Consider the following 17,143-nt stretch of genomic DNA (forward strand, 5'->3'; position numbering starts at 1 on the left):
CCCGGGGGCGCAGCGGCCCCTCGAGCTGGAGTTATCAGCCTGGAATGCCGGGGGTGAGCTCAGCGCCCGCGGGCCTGCGGCACTGGACTGTCAGCGGGCCGTCTCCGCGGAGAAGATTTCCAGCCCCCTCCGGGCCACGGGGAGGCCTAAATTTAGCTCGTAGACAAGGGGCTGGACGGGCGCCCAGAGACAGTCGGGCCTTATAAAGCGCCGGTCGTCAGGCCCCGGCACGCGCCCCTAGAGGCCAGACACCCACACCCGCTGCCGTGCACCCCCTGCCCGCTGGCCGGGGCCCGGCTGCCTGCCTGTGGATGAGCCACAGGACCTCCTCCACCTTCAGAGCGGAGAGAAGCTTCCATTCCTCCTCCTCGGCCTCCTCCTCGGCCTCCCGAGCCCTCCCAGCCCAGGACCCGCCCATGGAGAAGTCCCTGAGCATGTTTGCCGAGGACTTTGGCAGCTTCATGCGGCCCCACTCGGACCCCCTGGCCTTCCCAGGCAAGTGCTGGGGCTCTGGGGGCGGGCAGAGGCACAGGTGGGGGCAACCGTGCCAGGGCACCCCTGGCTGCCGCCGTGGCCGCCGATCTGCCGGGAGCAGGTGCTGCCCAGCCTGAGGCCACCTGTGGCCGCCAGGACAGGCTGGTCCAGATGTGGCCGTGAGAACAGGTGGGCCTCCAAGGGACAGCTGTGGCCCAGAGGGGGCCGATGTAGCTCCAACAGCCAGACTGTGCTCCAGGGCGACGGGGTGGGACGGCCTGGGATTGCTGCAGACCGAGGGTCCCATACATACTCACCCCCCCCACCCTGTGTTGGGGGGCCCCTCCTCTCCCACGGAAAAGGGAGGGACAGGGGACGGAGTGCTTTATGGGGCAGCTGCTGGGCGGGGGAGCCAGGCCTGGGGGAGCGACCCCTCCCGGACACAAGGAACCGGAGTCCAGGGTGCAAGAGCCAGCTGCCCGGGCCGAGCTCACGGCCGCCCTCCCCACAGCCCGCCCCGGGGGGCCGGGCAACATCAAGACCCTCGGGGACGCCTACGAGTTCGCAGTGGACGTCAGTGACTTCTCACCCGAGGACATCATCGTCACCACCTCCAACAACCACATCGAGGTGCGCGCGGAGAAGGTGAGGCCCCCCAGCCCGGCGTCCCCCGCCTGGGCCAGCCCGCCCCCATGGCCCATCCTGGGACCGCAGCCTCTGGCCGGGATCCCGCACTACTCCAGCCAGCACCCCCACACAAATTGTATGTTACCGGCACCCTCCAGCTCAGGCGCTCTGGGGCACCCCCGCTCCCTGCGTCTCTCTGTCCCAAGGTTCCCAAATTCTTTGTTGTACCCCTGCCCCGCAGGAACCAAAAACAGCAGTGGGAGCTGCAGGGGGTTGGGGGGAGCGGGATGGAGGGATGTGGGCAGAGGGGCTCCTGGGGTATGTGGGGGGGTGGGGGTGCTGGTGACCAGGGGGGACACGGGCAGGCCAGTGGGCAGCGGCTGGAGGGTCCCCCCCATGACACGCCTCCAAGCCCTCCTCCCTCTCAGAGCCAGAGGCCCAGCCCCCATCCTAGGACCCTCACATCGGGCCCAAAGCCGGGCAGAGGCCCAGGGGCACGCGGGTGCCGAGCCCCCCGCCCCCTCCGCGGGCGCTGGGTCACTGGGTCACTGGAGTCTCTGCGTCTGAGCTCCCGGGAGGCACCTGGGCCGCCTCCAGTGGGAGGGTGTGGCCAGGCCTGGACAGGGTGGCGGCCCGAGGGAGCAGAGCCAGGGCTGCCTCGCCCGAGGAGAGGGTGGGCCCCAGGCCTCCTCCAGCACCCCCGGGGCCTGAGGGGTGGGCACAGGCAGCTGGACTCCCGGGCACCCCTGGCGGGGAAGGCAGCCCCGTGGGTCCAGGGGACGGCACGTGCCCGCTCTGCTGCCCCACCGGTGACTCAGCCGCCCGGGGCCTCTGGACACTGTGTGCCGGCCGAGCCGGGGGGGAGGGGCCGCTGGCCCTGGCCCAGCCCATGGCGAGGGGACACGCCAAGTGCTGGGGGGGTGGGGGGCCCGGCTCTCCTCTGTGCCACCTTCTGCTCTGCCCAGGGGCCGCAGGCTCTGAGCCACTGACGCTCAAGTCCTCTCACCCTCCCCAAGCCCCGCTCTACCTCCTGGGACCTGCTGGGCTCATCTAAGCCCCTCGGCGCCTGTCCTGGCAGCGCCCTTGGCCTTGGCTATCACCGGCCTGGCCAGCCCCTCCACGGGGAGCAAAGGCCCTTGGCGGTGAGGGTCTGGCTGGGCTTAGGCTGGAGAGAAGGGCCCCCCGCCCCGGCAGGGAGCCGAGGTTTGACAGGAGCACGTCGGGGTGGGGGCGGCGCCCTGACGCGCACCCCTTTCCCCAGCTGGCAGCCGACGGCACGGTCGTGAACACCTTCGCTCACAAGTGCCAGCTGCCGGAGGACGTGGACCCCACGTCGGTGACCTCGGCGCTGAGGGAGGACGGCAGCCTCACCATCCGGGCGCGGCGCCATCCGCACCCAGAGCACGTCCAGCAGACCTTCCGGACCGAGATCAAGATCTGAGGGCGCCCCCTGCCCGGCCCCCCACTCTGGCTGCCAGAGCAACTTTCCCGAACCCTCGTCACATCCCCAGGGCTCCTCAGCCCCGGTTCCAGGACCCCCCCCCCAGACCCCAGGTGGGTCACCCCCAAAGCACGGGCCTGCCCCGGGCCGGCCTGGGATCTCCTTCCCTCACCGCGGCCCCCGAGGTCCCAGATGTGGCCTCTCACTGCTCCCCAAGAGAGGGGTCGGTGGGGAGAGGGGGGTCCCCGAGAAGCCCCCTGGGGGAAGGGGGACTGGGTCAGGCAGGACCTCTGGCAAATAATCTGCAGGACAGACAGACAGACAACTCCTTGGATGTGTGGAGTGTGCAGGGAGCAGCGGGGAGACCCGGGCCCCCCCCCCCCCCGGCCCATGGGAAGGCTTGGGGCAGAGGGGGAAGATCCCAGACACGGGTGCCCAGCCCCAGGGCACTGCCCAAGGGCACGGGGGGCCGGGAGGAGACAGCGGGGAAGGCGGCCCTCCCCTCGGCCGCGCTCCCACCCCCAGCCAGCTGGCCGGCTGCCGGCCTGGCCTGGTGTCCCCAGCCCCTGCGGCTGTCCCGTACCCGGCCAGCTGTGCCAGCGCAGGGCCACCCCGTGTCTGTACAGCGATGGGGTTTTTCCACCGCGGCTGGTTCGTGATAAACCGCACGTGTACCTCCCGCGCTTGGCTACCTGCTGGGGCTCCATGCCAGGTGGGGGCGAGGGGTGGGGCTGGCCCCTCTCCCTCCCACCCTTTCGCCCGGGGCGCCTGGGGCTGCCTCCAGTGCAGACAGGGTCACTCAGCAGATGGGGGACACACACACACAAACGGGGCTTTGCATCCCCAAGGCTGCGCCCCGCTTCTTGCCAACCTTTCCCTCCGGCCAATCACCTCCCCCATCCTCTCCCCTCCTTACCCTCTGACTGCTTAGACTTGGTGTGTGTATAACACACACACACACACACGCACTCACCACCTACCACTGTGCCTCAATCTCTAAGCATTCTCAGAGGTCTCAGAGGCTGGGGCCCAATTCAGGGCATTCTATCATCAGATTTACAATCTCCATTTTACAGTGGGAAACTGAGTCGTGTGCCCGCTCTCTCACGGAGGGCCGGCTCCTCTCAACTCCATCTCCCCTCGTTGTCTGCTCTGCCCCCCACATATTCCTGCTGGGGCTCAGGGTCCCAGGAAAAACCTGCCCACGTTGCTGGTCCGGGGAGGGGAGCGCCCATCAGCCTTGGCCAGGGGTTCCCACCTACAGAGGCGGGGGCTCGGGGCCAGGAGGTGCCTCTACAATCAGGGTCCTCTGAGGGTGCTGTCACCTATGCCATGCCGGGGCCCTTGGGGGAGGGTGGGAGGGGCCTGGTGCTGTACCCTGTACACCCAATAAAGGACAGAAGCCCAGACTTCTGCAGATCCCCTGCCTGAGGTCCTCACGCCAGGGGAGGGGCTGGACGAGAGGGACACCTCTCCAGGGTGGGGTGGCAGCCTCCGATTTGGGGGCAGTGGTGGCAGCTCAAGGCCTCACAGAAACGTGGGGGTCCTACCCGGGCAGAAACCCCATGACTGTCAGTAGGAAAGCCTTGCAGTGCCTTCCCTTCCAGCGGCCTGTCCCTTCTCTTATCATTCATTCATTCTCCCATTCAAGAAATAGTCATCACCCGCTAATATGTGCCAGAACTGTCCCAGGCGCCGGGTCACAAGGAAGTCCAGGTGGCCCAGGGTCCTCTGCCCTCTTGGAGACTATCACGTGCCCAATGGGGGAAGGGGTGTCAGAAGCCCAGAGAGGCTGAGTGGCTGGCCTGGGGTCACACAGCCCCAGGGGCAGAGCTGGCAGGAACCTGGCTGGAATCTGGCTTGGGGGGGGGGGCTGGCTGGTTCAGGGAGCGCCCGGGCACCTCCGAATTCAGAGGCCAGGCACTCCAGGGTGCCGGTGCCGGTTTGGCTGCCGGACTGAGGAGGGGAGGAGAGGGGGCTCGGTATTTCCAGCCTCTATGACTCACTGATTCCACTGGGCTATTTGCAGCGGACACTCATCTGCTCAGCGGGGTGGGGGGGGAACGGGCTGGACCAGCTTCCCCCCCCCTCGGGTCCCTGGCCTGGGGTCAGGCTCACCTTGGCGCCTGGTCCCGGTGGAGCCCCTCCCTCAGTGCTGGGGCGCTGCCCGTGGGCCTGTAGGGCTAACTGCCCCCCCCCCCAGATCGGAGGGGCGTGGGACTGCGCTCAGGGCCGAGCGCCAGCCGGGGACTGGCCATGTCCGGTCTGAGGAGAGCGCCCTTGGCCGCCATCCCAGCCAAGGTGACCCCGCGGGCGGGGAGGGCAGGAGCGGCTTTGATGGGCTCTGCCCTCTGGGCTCCTGGGCTGGTGCCCGCGTTTTGTCTCCTGGCGGCCCCCTACCCCCACCCCTTTCCAGGCTAAATATAGCCCTGGCTGCAGCCCCTGCACCCCGTTCCCCATCCAGGCGGAGTAATTATAGCCGTCTATCCTCTGAGCGCCCAGTGTCTGCCAGGCCCACCGTTCGTGCCCACAACAATCAGTCCCTCAAAGCAGGTGATAGTATTATTGTAACAATATTGTTGAATGGAGGGTCAGAGAGGTCAAGAAACTGGTCCAAGGTAACCCAGCTTGAAGGTGGCCCAGCTGGGGTTTGAATCGGGGTCTGCACTTGACAGCCCAGGCCTCACTAGCGGAGCCCAGTTCAGGCTCCCCCGAGCACCCGGCTGGCCCTGGGGGCTCCCTTCTGCCCTCTACCACCACCCTGCTCTGGGACCCTCGGGCCTCTGGCAGCCCCCACAGGGAAAGGGGCATCCCACGTCTTGTAACTTTTGGGGTGGTTCTGGGCATGAGACAGGGAGGTGGGAGAGATGCAGCCCTCAAGGGCTGGAGGCACGCGGGAGAGCAGTGGGGCCGGAGACTCTGAGGGGCAGAGGGGACTGAGGAGCCTGCCAGCCCAGAGGCCTCCTCCTCCAGGAAGCCCTCCAGGGCTGCAGGCTGAGCCACAGACAGCTGAGCCACAGACAGAGCGCAAAGACCCCCCCCCCGGAAACGGGACCTCTACCTTATCGTTGGGATCCTGGAAGTCAGTCCAAACTCTTGCCGGTAGGCTGGGGAGGCGCAGGTGCAGAGGGGGTAAGGTCTTGCTGAGGGTCACAGCCAAGGTGGGATGAAGAGCCCAGCCCTCCAGCACCCACCCCATGCCTTCTCCCAGGGCCCTAAGCCACCGCCCTCCCGCCCCGGGCCATAAGGCCGGGCTTCCCCCTCTGCTCACACAGTTACCACGTCTGCCGCGCTCAGGGCTGCATGCTCGAAGGTGACTTATTCTGCTCCTCTTGCTCCCAACCTGCCCTGGGACAGGAGTTAAGGAAATGTTTGTGGGATTAAAAAAAAAAAAAACAAGTGAACAAACCTCAGTGAAGAGTGGAGGGTAAGCTACAGACTCTGGAGCCAGACCGCCAGAGCTCAAATCTCAGCTATGCCACTTCTGAGCTGTGTGATCCTGAGCAAGTAACTTAACCTCTCTGTGCCTCGGTTGCTCCATCTATACAATGATGCTCATAGGTGCTCCCTGCTACAGGTGTTTTGTGCATCCAGTTTGTTAAGGCATGGAGGCGTCCTGCACTGCAAACACCTAGCCGGGGTTGGCTACTGTTCTTTCATTTAGATTTGGATTCTGGCCCCCCAGCTCCTGGCCCCGTGGAGATTGAAACTTGGGCTGGAGAAGCAGAGCAACTGCCCCTGGACCTGGGGTGTCCTTTCAGAAAAGCAGGTGAGGGCAGAGCTGCAAGGTTTCCCTGCCTCTCAGAAGATTCTGTCTGGGCCCCAGGGGTGAGGGTGGCGTAGGGAAACCTCTGGAAGGCAAAATTTTCCGACCTCTAAGCAATGATGGAAACCACCCTCACAGCTGCTGGGAGGAGCAGGGAGCCGGTGTTTTTGTATAAACTCAATAAATGCTAAGCTGTTGTTAAAAGTATTGTTTTGTTTTCTGGACAAGGAAGGCCAAGTTTGCACCACCGCTTGCTCTGCCCTCCCCACAGGAAAGGGTCCTGGGGACAGGCAGCGAGCTGAGGCCGCTGGACAGGTGCCCTGGGCGGGAGCCTGCGCCGAGCTGGGGGCGCTGTTTACGGTTGGCACAGCTGGGCCTGCCAGGGCGGGCGGGGCCAGCAGAGGCCATGCCCTGAGGCCCCCAGGGACCGGGCGGCCTTCCAGGGGTACTGGGCTAGGTGGGGGGCCTTGGGGTGCCTCCCTGAAGGGTACAAAGCCAGGGCAGCCGGCCGGAGGGGAGGGCAAATTGCAATTTCCCTCCCTCCCTTCTTTCCCTCCTACCCCCCTCCCTGCCTTTCTTCCTTCCCGCCCTCTCACACATTTCTTGACCGCCTACAGTGTGCCAGGCACTTTAAGGCACTAGGAACAGTCCTGAGTTGAGTATGGCTGCCACCCTAGAAACACTTCATTCATTCACTTTCACTCACTCTTCCATTCACTCATTCATGGATTCATTCACTCCCTAGATACTCAGTGAGTCCCTATAGCATAGCCAGTGGGTAAAAGCTCTGAGGTCAGACTACCTATGTCTCAGTCCTGGCCCTGACACTAGCTGCGTGACCTTGGGCCAGTCATTTCACTGCCTTAAGCCTCAGTTTCCACAACTGTAAAAATGGGGATAGAGCCTCGCAGGGTTATGGTGAAAACGAAACGCGCTCTTCTTTTGCGAGGACTTAGCCCCGTACTTGGCACAGGGGAAGCGCTCATAGCAAACGTTCGCCCATCATCATCATCTAGTTTCATGGAGCGTTTGGTTTCTGGAACACGTTTTCCTCTGAAAAATCTGTCTCCCCCACTTCTCTGCCGCTGGAGATACCCGGTGATACTTGGTGCTTAGTCCACGTTTCCTTCCACCTGCTTGAGCCTCGGCCCGGCAGCCTGGCCTCAGTCCCCGCCGGGGGCGCGAGGGAGCTCCTCTGAGGCTTGGCCTCAGGCCCCAAACCAGCCCGCCGGCTGCCCGCGCCCGCTCGGCCCCTAATGGCTTCGGGAGGGGATGGGACACCACCGCCAGCGCCAGGCCCCTCGAGCACAGTGTGCCCCTCCCGACTCTGTCCATTTCCACCCGCCCCGTCACCAAGTCCCCCGGCGCGGCACCCGGTCCCAGCGGGGTTCTGGGAAAACGCCCGCTCGTCGGCCTTCTTCACTGCCTCGACAAGTGACAGCCCCTCTGCTCGCGGCCAGGAGCTCCGCTGCCCGGGCTTTGGATTTGGGGCTCAGTCAATTTCCAGCTGCTGCCCTTAACCTCTTTGTGCCTCAGTTTCCCTGTCTGTGAAGTGGGGCGAAATGAGCTGATGTGATGGGTGGCGCGTATAAAAACGTGGTCACAGTAATCGTGACAACAGTGACAATTTGCTTTTCTGAGCAGGTGACAAGCGCCCGGCCCCACAGCTAAATGCTGAGACATCACTTTGATCTGTGCCTGCGCTCATTATTCAGAAAGGAATGCTGGTTAGATTGAAAACTTGACTTTTGAAAATGTGGGCCCCTCGGGACTGCTGGCCTGGCCGGTCCCCCAACCCCCCCCAGCCCAGGCCTGGACCAGTGCCCTCCAGGCTGAGGATAGGGTGACACCTGCTGGTAAAACACTGGATGTGCCACCACGGGCCTTCCTTTTTTTCATGAGGATTTTCAAACTCCGATCACTGCAATGTCCTTGGGCTCTTCTAGTCCAATGATTCTCAGCTGTGGGAGGAGAGGCCCCTCTGCCTAAAACATTCTGTACCCCACCCTAACCCTTGGTATGGCTCACTCAACTTAGGTGTCACTTCTTGCAGGAAGCCCTCCCTGACCTCTTCTCCCCAGAGTGGAGAAGAAGAGTCAGGCTCTCTGTAGCACTTCTCACAAGCTATGGCAATAGTCTTCCTTCCCAGTCGCCTTGAGACAAGGTTAAGTCTGTTCTGTCTGGATCCCACCGCCTAGAAGAGACCCTGCCAGGATAAGAGGCTGTCGACCATGGAGTTAGGAGCAGGATCTTGGGTGCCAGGTTCACCTGGAGTCTAATCCCTGCTGTGCCCATCTGGGGACCTTGAGTGATTTTCTCAGTCTCTCTGGGTCTCAGTTCTCTAACCTGGCAAATGGGTACAAAAATAGCACTTCCCTTGTAAGTTCACAACTTCTGTAATAAAAAACAAAACAAAAAAAAACACACAGCACTTCCCTGTTCTGGTGCTGTGAGGACGTCACTTCCCCAGTACAGAGAAAATGGCCAATCTGTGTTAGCCGTGTTTATTGAAACCGAGTGAAAGAGGTGAATAAGCAAACGAACATTCAGCAACTTTTTTCTGGGAGCCTTGAGACCCACTTTGTCAGATGGATTGATGCTTGGTTTTTTAAGGGATAATTTATTTATTTATTTTTAATCCCTCCCCCACCCCCGCACCAAGATGGCGCCCTCATCTGTCTGCTCGTTGTTTGTCTTCTTTAGGAGGCACCTGGAACCACACCCGGACCTCCTATGTGGGAGGTGAGTGCCCAACCGCTTGAGCCGCTTCCGCTCCCTGCTGGCTGCGGCACCTTGCAGGTTGCAGCATCTTCCTGTGGCGTCTGCTCGTCTTCTTGAGGAGGCACCGGGAATCAAACCTGGGACCTCCCATGTGGCAGGTGGGCACCCAATTGCTTGAGCCACATCCGCTCTCCTGATTTAGCTTTTCACCCAGAGCTGCAGCACCCCACCACTGCACACATACTCACTCCCACTACGGGGGCCCCACCCCCTGCACTGTAACCTGCTTGCCCTTTGAGGCCAGGGCCAGCTCCTTTTCGGTTTCTTCTTGTATCCCAAGGGGACAGCATGAACTTGGCATGCAGTACGTGCTCCATTAAAAAGTCTCTCTTATTTTCCTGGGTTCAAATAGGACAGTCCATTCCATTTCGGGGCACGACCCACCCGAGAAGCTGGTGGCTGTTGTTCCCGCTTCTGGCTGCCACCTGGCTGCCCCCTGGGCTGGAGTGTCCTGTAGCCAGGCTGCTGAGCCCCTCCATCCTGCCCGCCACGTGATCGAGTCCCCCAGCCTATGCCCGCACCCTCCTGGTGATGCATCTGAGCCAAGATGATGGTGGCTCACACGCTGCCCCTGCCCGCTGTGCCAGGGCGTCCTGACCAGCCCCTCGGGTTCTGCCACGGGTTGAGAGAGCAGTCCTGTGGTCCTTGGGCAGGGAGGGTGGGCTTTTGCAGGGTGGCTCCTTCTCATCCTCAGATCCTACTTTAATTCTTGCCTTCTCCAAGAGGCCTTTCAACTCTATCAGAAAAGCTCTTTGCCCCCATCACGCTCCATCCTGCATCTCATTTCATTTCCTTCACAGGACTCATGACTGTTCAAATTAATTCTTTATTGATTTGGTTATTTGTTTACTGCTCCCCATCTCCCAGAACATACATTCCTTAGCACTTCCCGGAGCTGACAAGTGGCATGTGCTACATTAGAATTTGTTGTATGAATGAATGAATCTGTTTTCTTATGTTAGGGCCTTATCCTGCCTCTGCTGAAAGGCTAACAAAGACAGGGAGGAAGAAGGAAGTGGGGCCCCTTGAGGGTGCACTTGGTGGTTGTTTCAGACGTTCTCTAGCAGATCTAGCGTTCTTGGTCCAGGCAGGAAACACTTCAGCTCGGCCGGCTGCGAGGGCGCAGGCCTGGGAAGCACAGCCCCTCCGTAGCGCCAACCCCCCCCCCCTTGGCCGGCCCCTCCAGCTAGTCCGCAAGCCCACAGACACAGGAGGAGAGGGCTTTGAGGGAGCCCTTGACTGTCCCCCAGGCTGAGGACCTCACGGGCACAGGCTTCACGGAGCCCCCCTTGGCTTTGGGGGGCTCCTGGGGGCAGAGCGGGCTGTCCGGGAAGGAAGCCGGGGCCACGGGGCCTCTGGGGGGTGGTGGGGTGAGCCCGACTTGGGCGAGGCATCCCTGGCCCGGGGGGTCCTCCCGAGGCGGCTGGGCCCAGCTGTCCCCGAAGAACATGATGTAGGTCTTCATTGGGCGGGTGACAGGCCCTTGGCGGGGGCTGGCGGCTCGGCACAGCGCTGGGGGTGCTGCCAGGGGGATCTGTTTCCCACGGGCACAGTCGATAACGAAAGTGAGGTGAGCGGGGGGCACGGCCTTCTGTCGGCAGACCAGCTTCCCGCCTGCAACGAAGGAAAGGACCGAGGGTCGGGCGCGCGTGGCTTCACTCAGCCGTTCGTTCTTTCATTCGCTCATTCATTCAACACTCAGTTAAACTGAGGGTGGGTTGGTATGGGAAGCTGGGAACACAGCAGGGGCTTAAGAGCACGGATTTCAGTAGAGAGACCTGAGTTCAAATTCTGCATTCCCTCTTTCTTGGCCACCCACCTTCCAGGGGCTGAGTCCCCTACATCAGCGCTTCCCAAACTTTTCTGTGCGCGGGAACCACCTATGGGTCTCAGCAAAATGCAGATCCTGGGAGCTGACGTGGCTCCGTGGTTGAGCACTGGCTTCCCACATATGCCGTCCCAGGTTCAATCCCCAGCCCCGGTATCTCAAAACATAAATTAAATGAATAAATAAAATGCAGATTCTGGTGGGGTGGGTCCAGGGTGAGGCCTGAGAATCTGCGTTTCTAACAGGCTCCCAGGTCATGCTGAGGCTGCTGGCCCAGACACCACGCTGTGAGTAGTGGGATCCTCGAACAAGAGGATGACCTCCCTTTTACAGGGGGAAACTGAGGCTCAGCTCACCCACATGTCCACATGTCAGTGTTCCCCAAGGAGCCCCCTGCTGCCGCTGCCTCCCCACCCAATCTTGTCCACAGCTTCAGAGAGAGTCACCGGCACCCTGTCCCATCTGACCAGGGGACCCCTGCTCTGTCCTCTTGTTGTACCTCTCCCCACCGAGCACGGAGCCCAGCAGAAGGTGCAAGAATCCATCGATAACTCCATCAACCAACCAATCAATTTACCTGTGGAGCAAGTGGCAGAGCAGGATTTGAATCCAGGTCTGTCTGAATCCAAAGGCTGTGCTAACTTTTCTAGTTCCCCGGGCAATACACACCTCTCTTCTAACTGCATGCTCTTAACCATGACACAGCCTCAGAAGGAAGATTCCATGCGGGGAGGTTGGCTAGCCCCCCGAGCCCCTGCCCGGTCTCCCCCGCGCCCCTCGGCCGGCCGGGGCTGGGCGGCCGCTCCCTCCGCCGCCTCTTACCGGGGCCGGGATCTGCGTCCATCTCCAGGCCTGGGCTTTGGGGGCTGGCTCTCCGGTGTCCCCGCTCAGAGCGGCCAGGGTCCTCTGAGGGGGCCATGGCACCACCGCCTCGTCCCGACCCAGCTCTGGCAGGAGGGGTGTGGCTGCCCTGGGCCTGGGGGTCCAGGATGTAGCACCGCCCGGGCCAGGCCTCTGCTATTTGCCGGATCTGCAGAGTTGGATTCCACCGGGAGCCACAGGAACTAGCCTGGGGCAGCTGGGGGATTGCTTTGATCTCTTCAACAGCAGGGTTGTTGTCAGGCCCGGCAGGCCTGGCTGCTTCCGGACTTGAGACTGGCCTCTGGGACCCGCTCCTTCGGGCCTCGGTTTCCCAAACCTCAGTCGTTTTCTGGCTGCTTCACCAGGTTTTTCCTAGTTAAGAACGCTGTTTACTTAACCTGTGCTTTAAATCGACCGACTTCTTTTACTGAAAAAAGAAATGTACTTTAAAGGAAAGTTGGTATCCCTACAGTCAATAGGCCATAAAGAAGAGATAACTGTGGGTGGATTGTATGCTTTATTAGTATGTATTAAAAATTTTTTTAAACCGTGTCCACCCCCCAACACGTCCCCACTCTAATTCCCACGTGAATATGTTACCGTACGTGGTCAGAGGAACTTTGCAGATGTGATCCAGGTGGGAAGTGTGGGAGGGGGCCACCCCGGCGCAGCCTGCCACGTCTCCCCGTGACCCACAAATAAACCTGCCCCCTCGGACGGGCGGTGTAAGCCTGGCATCCGGGGTCAGTGCAGGCTGCCTCCTTCTCGGGATTGCCCTGTGGTCGAACATTCTCCTTAGCAAAGAAAGGTCTGCCCTTAGTGCCCTGCGCCTTCTGCTCCAGCAAAACAGGCAGCTGAGACTGTAAGGTTATGGCACCTGCCCCACCCCAGCTGCTCCCGCTGCCCCTGGCCAGAGGCTCTCCACTACCTGCAGCAGGTACCCAGGCGGTGCCTCGTGGAGAACACCTCGCATGTGTCTGTGGGAGTCAAGCTTTGTTGGTAACCTCAAAACCTGCAAAGCGTCGAGTGGGGTGTGTCCTGGGACCACTGATCCCAGGCCTTGGTCTGCTCTTGCTACCCTCCAGGCGGGGAGAAAAGACCCCTCCCCAGGAGGTAGTAATGGGCCAAATCTAATCACAGGAGTCCCTAAAATGGGAGAACCTTTCCTGGCTGGGCTGGAGGAGGGAAAAAGGCCAGAGATGTGACCTGCCTTGTTGGATATGATTAGGCTGGAAGGGGTCAGCGGCTGAGGAAAGCAGGTGGCCTCTAGAAGATGGAAAAGGTAAGGAAAGAGGTTCTTCCCTAGAGCTTCCAGCAAGGACCACAGCCCTGCCACCACCCTGCGCCTTAGCCCAGTGAGACCATATTGGACTTCTAGACCTACAAATAGTGAATTCGTATTTTTCTTTTTTTAGAGAGAGATTGATTTTATTTATTTCTCTTCCCTTCCCCGCCCCCGTCATCTGCTCTCTGTGTCCATTCGCTGTGCTCTTCTGTGTCTGCTTGCATTCTTGTCAGGCGGCACTGGGAATCTGTGTCTCTGTCTCTTTTTGTTGTGTCATCTTGCTGTGTCAGCTGTGTGTGTGGTGCCAGTCCTGGGTGGGCTGCACTTTTTTTGCGCAGGGCAGCTCTCCTTGCGGGGCACACTCTTTGCGCACGGGGCTCCCCTACACAGGGGCACCCCTGTGTGGCACGGCACTCCTTGCGCACATCAGCACTGCGCGTGGGCCAGCTCAGCACATGGGCCAGGAGGCCCTGGGTTTGAACCCTGGACCTCCTATATGGTAGGTGGGCGCTCTACCAATTGAGCCACATTCGCTTCCCTATTGTGTTTTTCAAGCCATGCAATTTGTTGTAATTTGTTACAATAGTAATAGACAACTAATACACTATGCAAATAACAGGGAAAAGAAAACAATAAAATTAATTTCTAGCCAGATGCTATTGTCTGAGTAGGCTCCAAGCCCCAGGCCAGCTCGCTCCTCATGAAAAGTTTAAGTTACAAATCCTAAAGAGGCACTAGAGAGAGACACATCAGTCCCAGACTGCGACTTTCTCTTTCACCAGAAAGAGCCACAAGTCCCTGACAAAGGAAGAACGTCTCTGCTATGCAGCTTCTTGGCGTTCCATGCACTGTCCTTGGATCTCTGTCTTAGCTTGCCAGGGCTGCTATGACAAATACCACACCCCGGTAAACAACAGGCACTTATTGGCTCAGGGTTGGAGATCAGAGTCTGCAGTCAGGGAGTCGGCAAGGCAGGGACTTCTCCAAACGGTGATGGCTTTCGGGCAGCCCTGAGTCACAGGGTGAACTCTCTTTTCCCGTGTCCCACTCTGTCTCCTGCTGACCGACGGTGTCTGAATTTTCTCTGCTTATAAGGACGTCAGACATTTGGGATTAAGGCCCATCCTCATTCACTTCCGCCACACCTTAACTGATAACATTTTTAAAGGTCCTGTTTCCAAATGGGTGCCCATCCATGGGACCAGGGGCTAGGAGGGAGCATGTCTTTTGAGGGAAACATGATTCAATCCCCAACGAACACTCAGTATATCTGAATGGAATTTTTTTTAGGAGGTACTGGGGATTGAACCTGGGATCTGGTACATGGGAAGCAGAGCTCAGCCACTGAGAAGGTGCTCAACCACTGAGCTACACACCCACTCCCTGAGTGTATCTGAATATTCCTGCAAAACCAGCAGGGGGCACAGAACACCCAAGCTTCCTTCCTTCCCTGGCCCTGTATGGCTTGTAGTTGATGGCACGGAAGAAGAAGACGCAGAGTTGTCTGATAGAATTTTCTGTAGCTATGAAGCACTTGGAATGTGGCTAGTGCAACTGGGGAACAGAGTTTTAAATTTTGATTAATTTTAATCAATTTAAATTTGAATTTAAATAGTCACAGGTAGTGAGGGCCCTGGGCTCTGAGCCCTGGCTTGGCTGCTGTCACTTGTGTTACATGGGGTGAGCTACTGATTCTGAGACTCAGTTTCCTCTTCTGTTACAATAGTAGTTATTTTACAGTGTTGCTCTGAGGAGGACATAAGTTAACATATGTAAATTATTTGAAACAGTGTCTGGCACATAGTAAGGGCTTTGTAAGTGGTGTTTTGTTTTGTTTTAAGTTTTATTTTATTTATTTCTCTCCCCTCCTCCCCCTCCCCTCCCCCCCCGTTGTCTGCTCTCTGTGTCCACTTGCTGCATGTTCTTCTGTGTCCACTTGCTGCATGTTCTTCTGTGTCCACTTGTACCCTCAGCAGCACCAGGAAACTGTGTCTCTTTTTGTTGCATCATCTTGCTGTGTCAGCTCTCCGTGTGTGCGGTGCCACTCCTGGGCGCGCTGTGCTTTTTTCACATGGGGCAGCTCTCCTTGTGGGGCGCACTCCTTGCGCGGGGGGCACCCCTGGGTGGCATGGCACCCCTTGCGCGCAGCAGCTCTGCACATGGGCCAGCTCACCACACGGGTCAGGAGGCCCTGGGTTTCGAACCCTGGACCTCCTTATGGTAGGCAGATGCTCTATCAGTTGAGCCACGTCCACTTCCCTGTAAGTGGCTTTTAAGTAATTAAACAAGATTAAGCATTGCAGCTCACTCCTATCTTTAAACAGGTCTGCTCAGAGTGGCCACTAGCCTGACTAGGGATACAGCAGAGAACAAGACAGATGGGGTCTCTGTCCTTATAGCCATTCCAGCTAGTGGGGGAGACAAATGTTATTCACATTTTCCAGTGGTTCCAGTAGGTAAGCCATTGTGGTTGCAGTCAGTGCTACAAAGAAGAATTACTTGGTGGCAAAGATCAGAGTGTGGGAAGACCTCGGCTGGAAGGTCAGGGCAGATTTTTCTTGAAGAAGTGACATTCTAGCAGAGACCAAAAAGACGAGCAGGTATTAGACAAGGTGAGCAGAGTTAGAGAGGCGCTCCCACCAGTGCGATGGTCCCGAAGTGGGAAAGAGCCTGGAATGCGCTGCCAGTGCTGCAGAGACAGAGTACAAGCCACAGTGTAATTTAAAATTTTCTTTTCATCATATTAAAAAGGCAAACGGAAAGAGGGTAAAGTTAAATGTTAAATATTTTTTAACAAATCAATTTTATTGATACATTTTGATAAAGCATAGTTCATCCAAAGGGTACAGTCAGTGGTATTTGGTATAATCAGAGTTGTGCATTCATCACTTCAATCATTATTAGTGCATTTTCATTATTTCAATCATGGTAATAAACAAAAAAACAATCAAGAAAATTCTTCACCTCTCAATCTATGTTGAATATATTTTATTTAGTGCAACATATACCCAAAATCGTGTCATCACAATTGTAATCGCTATGGAAAGGGCGCTCAGCCACTGAGCGGCTACATGTGCTCCCCAATGAGAGTTTTTTGTCTGTTTGTTTTTAGGAGGTACCAGGAATTGGTCTTGGACCTCATACATGGGGAGCAGGCGCTTAACCACTTGAGCTACATCCGCTGCCCTGGAAAACTGTGCTCGAGACTTAAGAAGTGCCCGGGCACCTGTGGTTACCACGCAACCCCAGGATCACGTGGCAAGAAGGGCACTTCACATCCACGGTCTTCTTCCCCCAAACCCATTAGCCCAGGATAACGTGAGAAAAACTCTAGACCAATCCAAAGGGAGGGACCTTCTGCAAACGCCTGACTGGGACTCTTCAAACTGTCAAGGTCGCGAAAAAGAAGGAAGGGCAGAGAAACCTTCACAGCCCAGAGGAGCCTAAGGACCTAGGGGGACAAAATGTGATGGGGAATCCCCGATTCCCTCCTGGAACAGAAAAGGGACATAGGTGGGAAAACTGGTGATATCCAAATAAAGTCTGGAGTTAACAGCAACGTACCAGGGTGAGGGTCTTTGTTTTGACAACATACCATGGCCACGTAAAATATGAACAGTAGGGGAAATTGGGAGAGGATAGGAGCATTTTTTTTTAAGGAGGTTCTGGGGGTTGAACTCAGGACCTTGTGCATATGAAGCAGGCACTCAACCACTGAGCTACACCTGCTCTGCAAGGGTACAGGAATTCTCTGTACTATGTTTGTAATTTTTCATTAAAAATAAAATTACTTTCAAATAAAAAGTTTATTTTTTAAAAATGGGAATGGGGAGGCCCTCCACTGGACACCAGAGGAAGGAACCAGGAAACCGTCTCCTTATTCTGAAAACTGGCAATTAAGAGGAAATAAGGGGCGGCTTCCATAATTGACAGTACACATCAGCGCACCCACAGGGTCAGACATTCTGACTCAAGCTGTAGAGAACGGGGAAGCTCTGCATTTGGGACTCTCCCAGACCTTGCCGCCTGTGTCTTTTCTTTTGACGGCTCCTGATTTTCTGGCCTAATTGGTAAAGCCAG

General features: G+C 58.1%; 2 protein-coding genes across 2 annotated transcripts; one reads left to right on the forward strand and one right to left on the reverse strand.

Moving 5' to 3' along the window:
- Positions 1-219: 219 nt before the first annotated feature.
- On the forward strand, positions 220-6,512 carry HSPB7 (heat shock protein family B (small) member 7). Its single transcript, XM_004472156.4, has 3 exons — positions 220-495; positions 986-1,119; positions 2,363-6,512. Exons 1-3 carry the CDS (start codon positions 312-314, stop codon positions 2,540-2,542), a joined length of 498 nt encoding a protein of 165 aa, XP_004472213.1. The 5' UTR covers positions 220-311; the 3' UTR covers positions 2,543-6,512.
- A 3,383-nt stretch (positions 6,513-9,895) lies between these two features.
- On the reverse strand, positions 9,896-11,953 carry SRARP (steroid receptor associated and regulated protein). Its single transcript, XM_004472157.3, has 2 exons — positions 11,740-11,953; positions 9,896-10,703 (listed from the first exon to the last, which is right to left on the reverse strand). The coding sequence occupies exons 1-2, from the start codon at positions 11,834-11,836 to the stop codon at positions 10,276-10,278; spliced, it is 525 nt and encodes a 174-aa protein (XP_004472214.1). The 5' UTR covers positions 11,837-11,953; the 3' UTR covers positions 9,896-10,275.
- Between the last annotated feature and the right edge of the window lie 5,190 nt (positions 11,954-17,143).

The sequence above is a fragment of the Dasypus novemcinctus genome, chromosome 9 (assembly GCF_030445035.2).
Source record: "Dasypus novemcinctus isolate mDasNov1 chromosome 9, mDasNov1.1.hap2, whole genome shotgun sequence".
Lineage (NCBI taxonomy): Eukaryota > Metazoa > Chordata > Mammalia > Cingulata > Dasypodidae > Dasypus > Dasypus novemcinctus.

Bases quoted from the DNA above. Each gene is read 5' to 3' on its own strand.
- HSPB7 (XM_004472156.4), top strand. From the start codon at position 312: ATGAGCCACAGGACCTCCTCCACCTTCAGAGCGGAGAGAAGCTTCCAT. The intron at 496-985 runs GCAAGTGCTGGG...CCCTCCCCACAG, and splicing joins GGACCCCCTGGCCTTCCCAG to CCCGCCCCGGGGGGCCGGGC. The intron at 1,120-2,362 runs GTGAGGCCCCCC...CCCTTTCCCCAG, and splicing joins TCGAGGTGCGCGCGGAGAAG to CTGGCAGCCGACGGCACGGT.
- SRARP (XM_004472157.3), bottom strand. From the start codon at position 11,836: ATGGCCCCCTCAGAGGACCCTGGCCGCTCTGAGCGGGGACACCGGAGA. The intron at 10,704-11,739 runs GTAAGAGGCGGC...CCTTCGTTGCAG, and splicing joins GGACGCAGATCCCGGCCCCG to GCGGGAAGCTGGTCTGCCGA.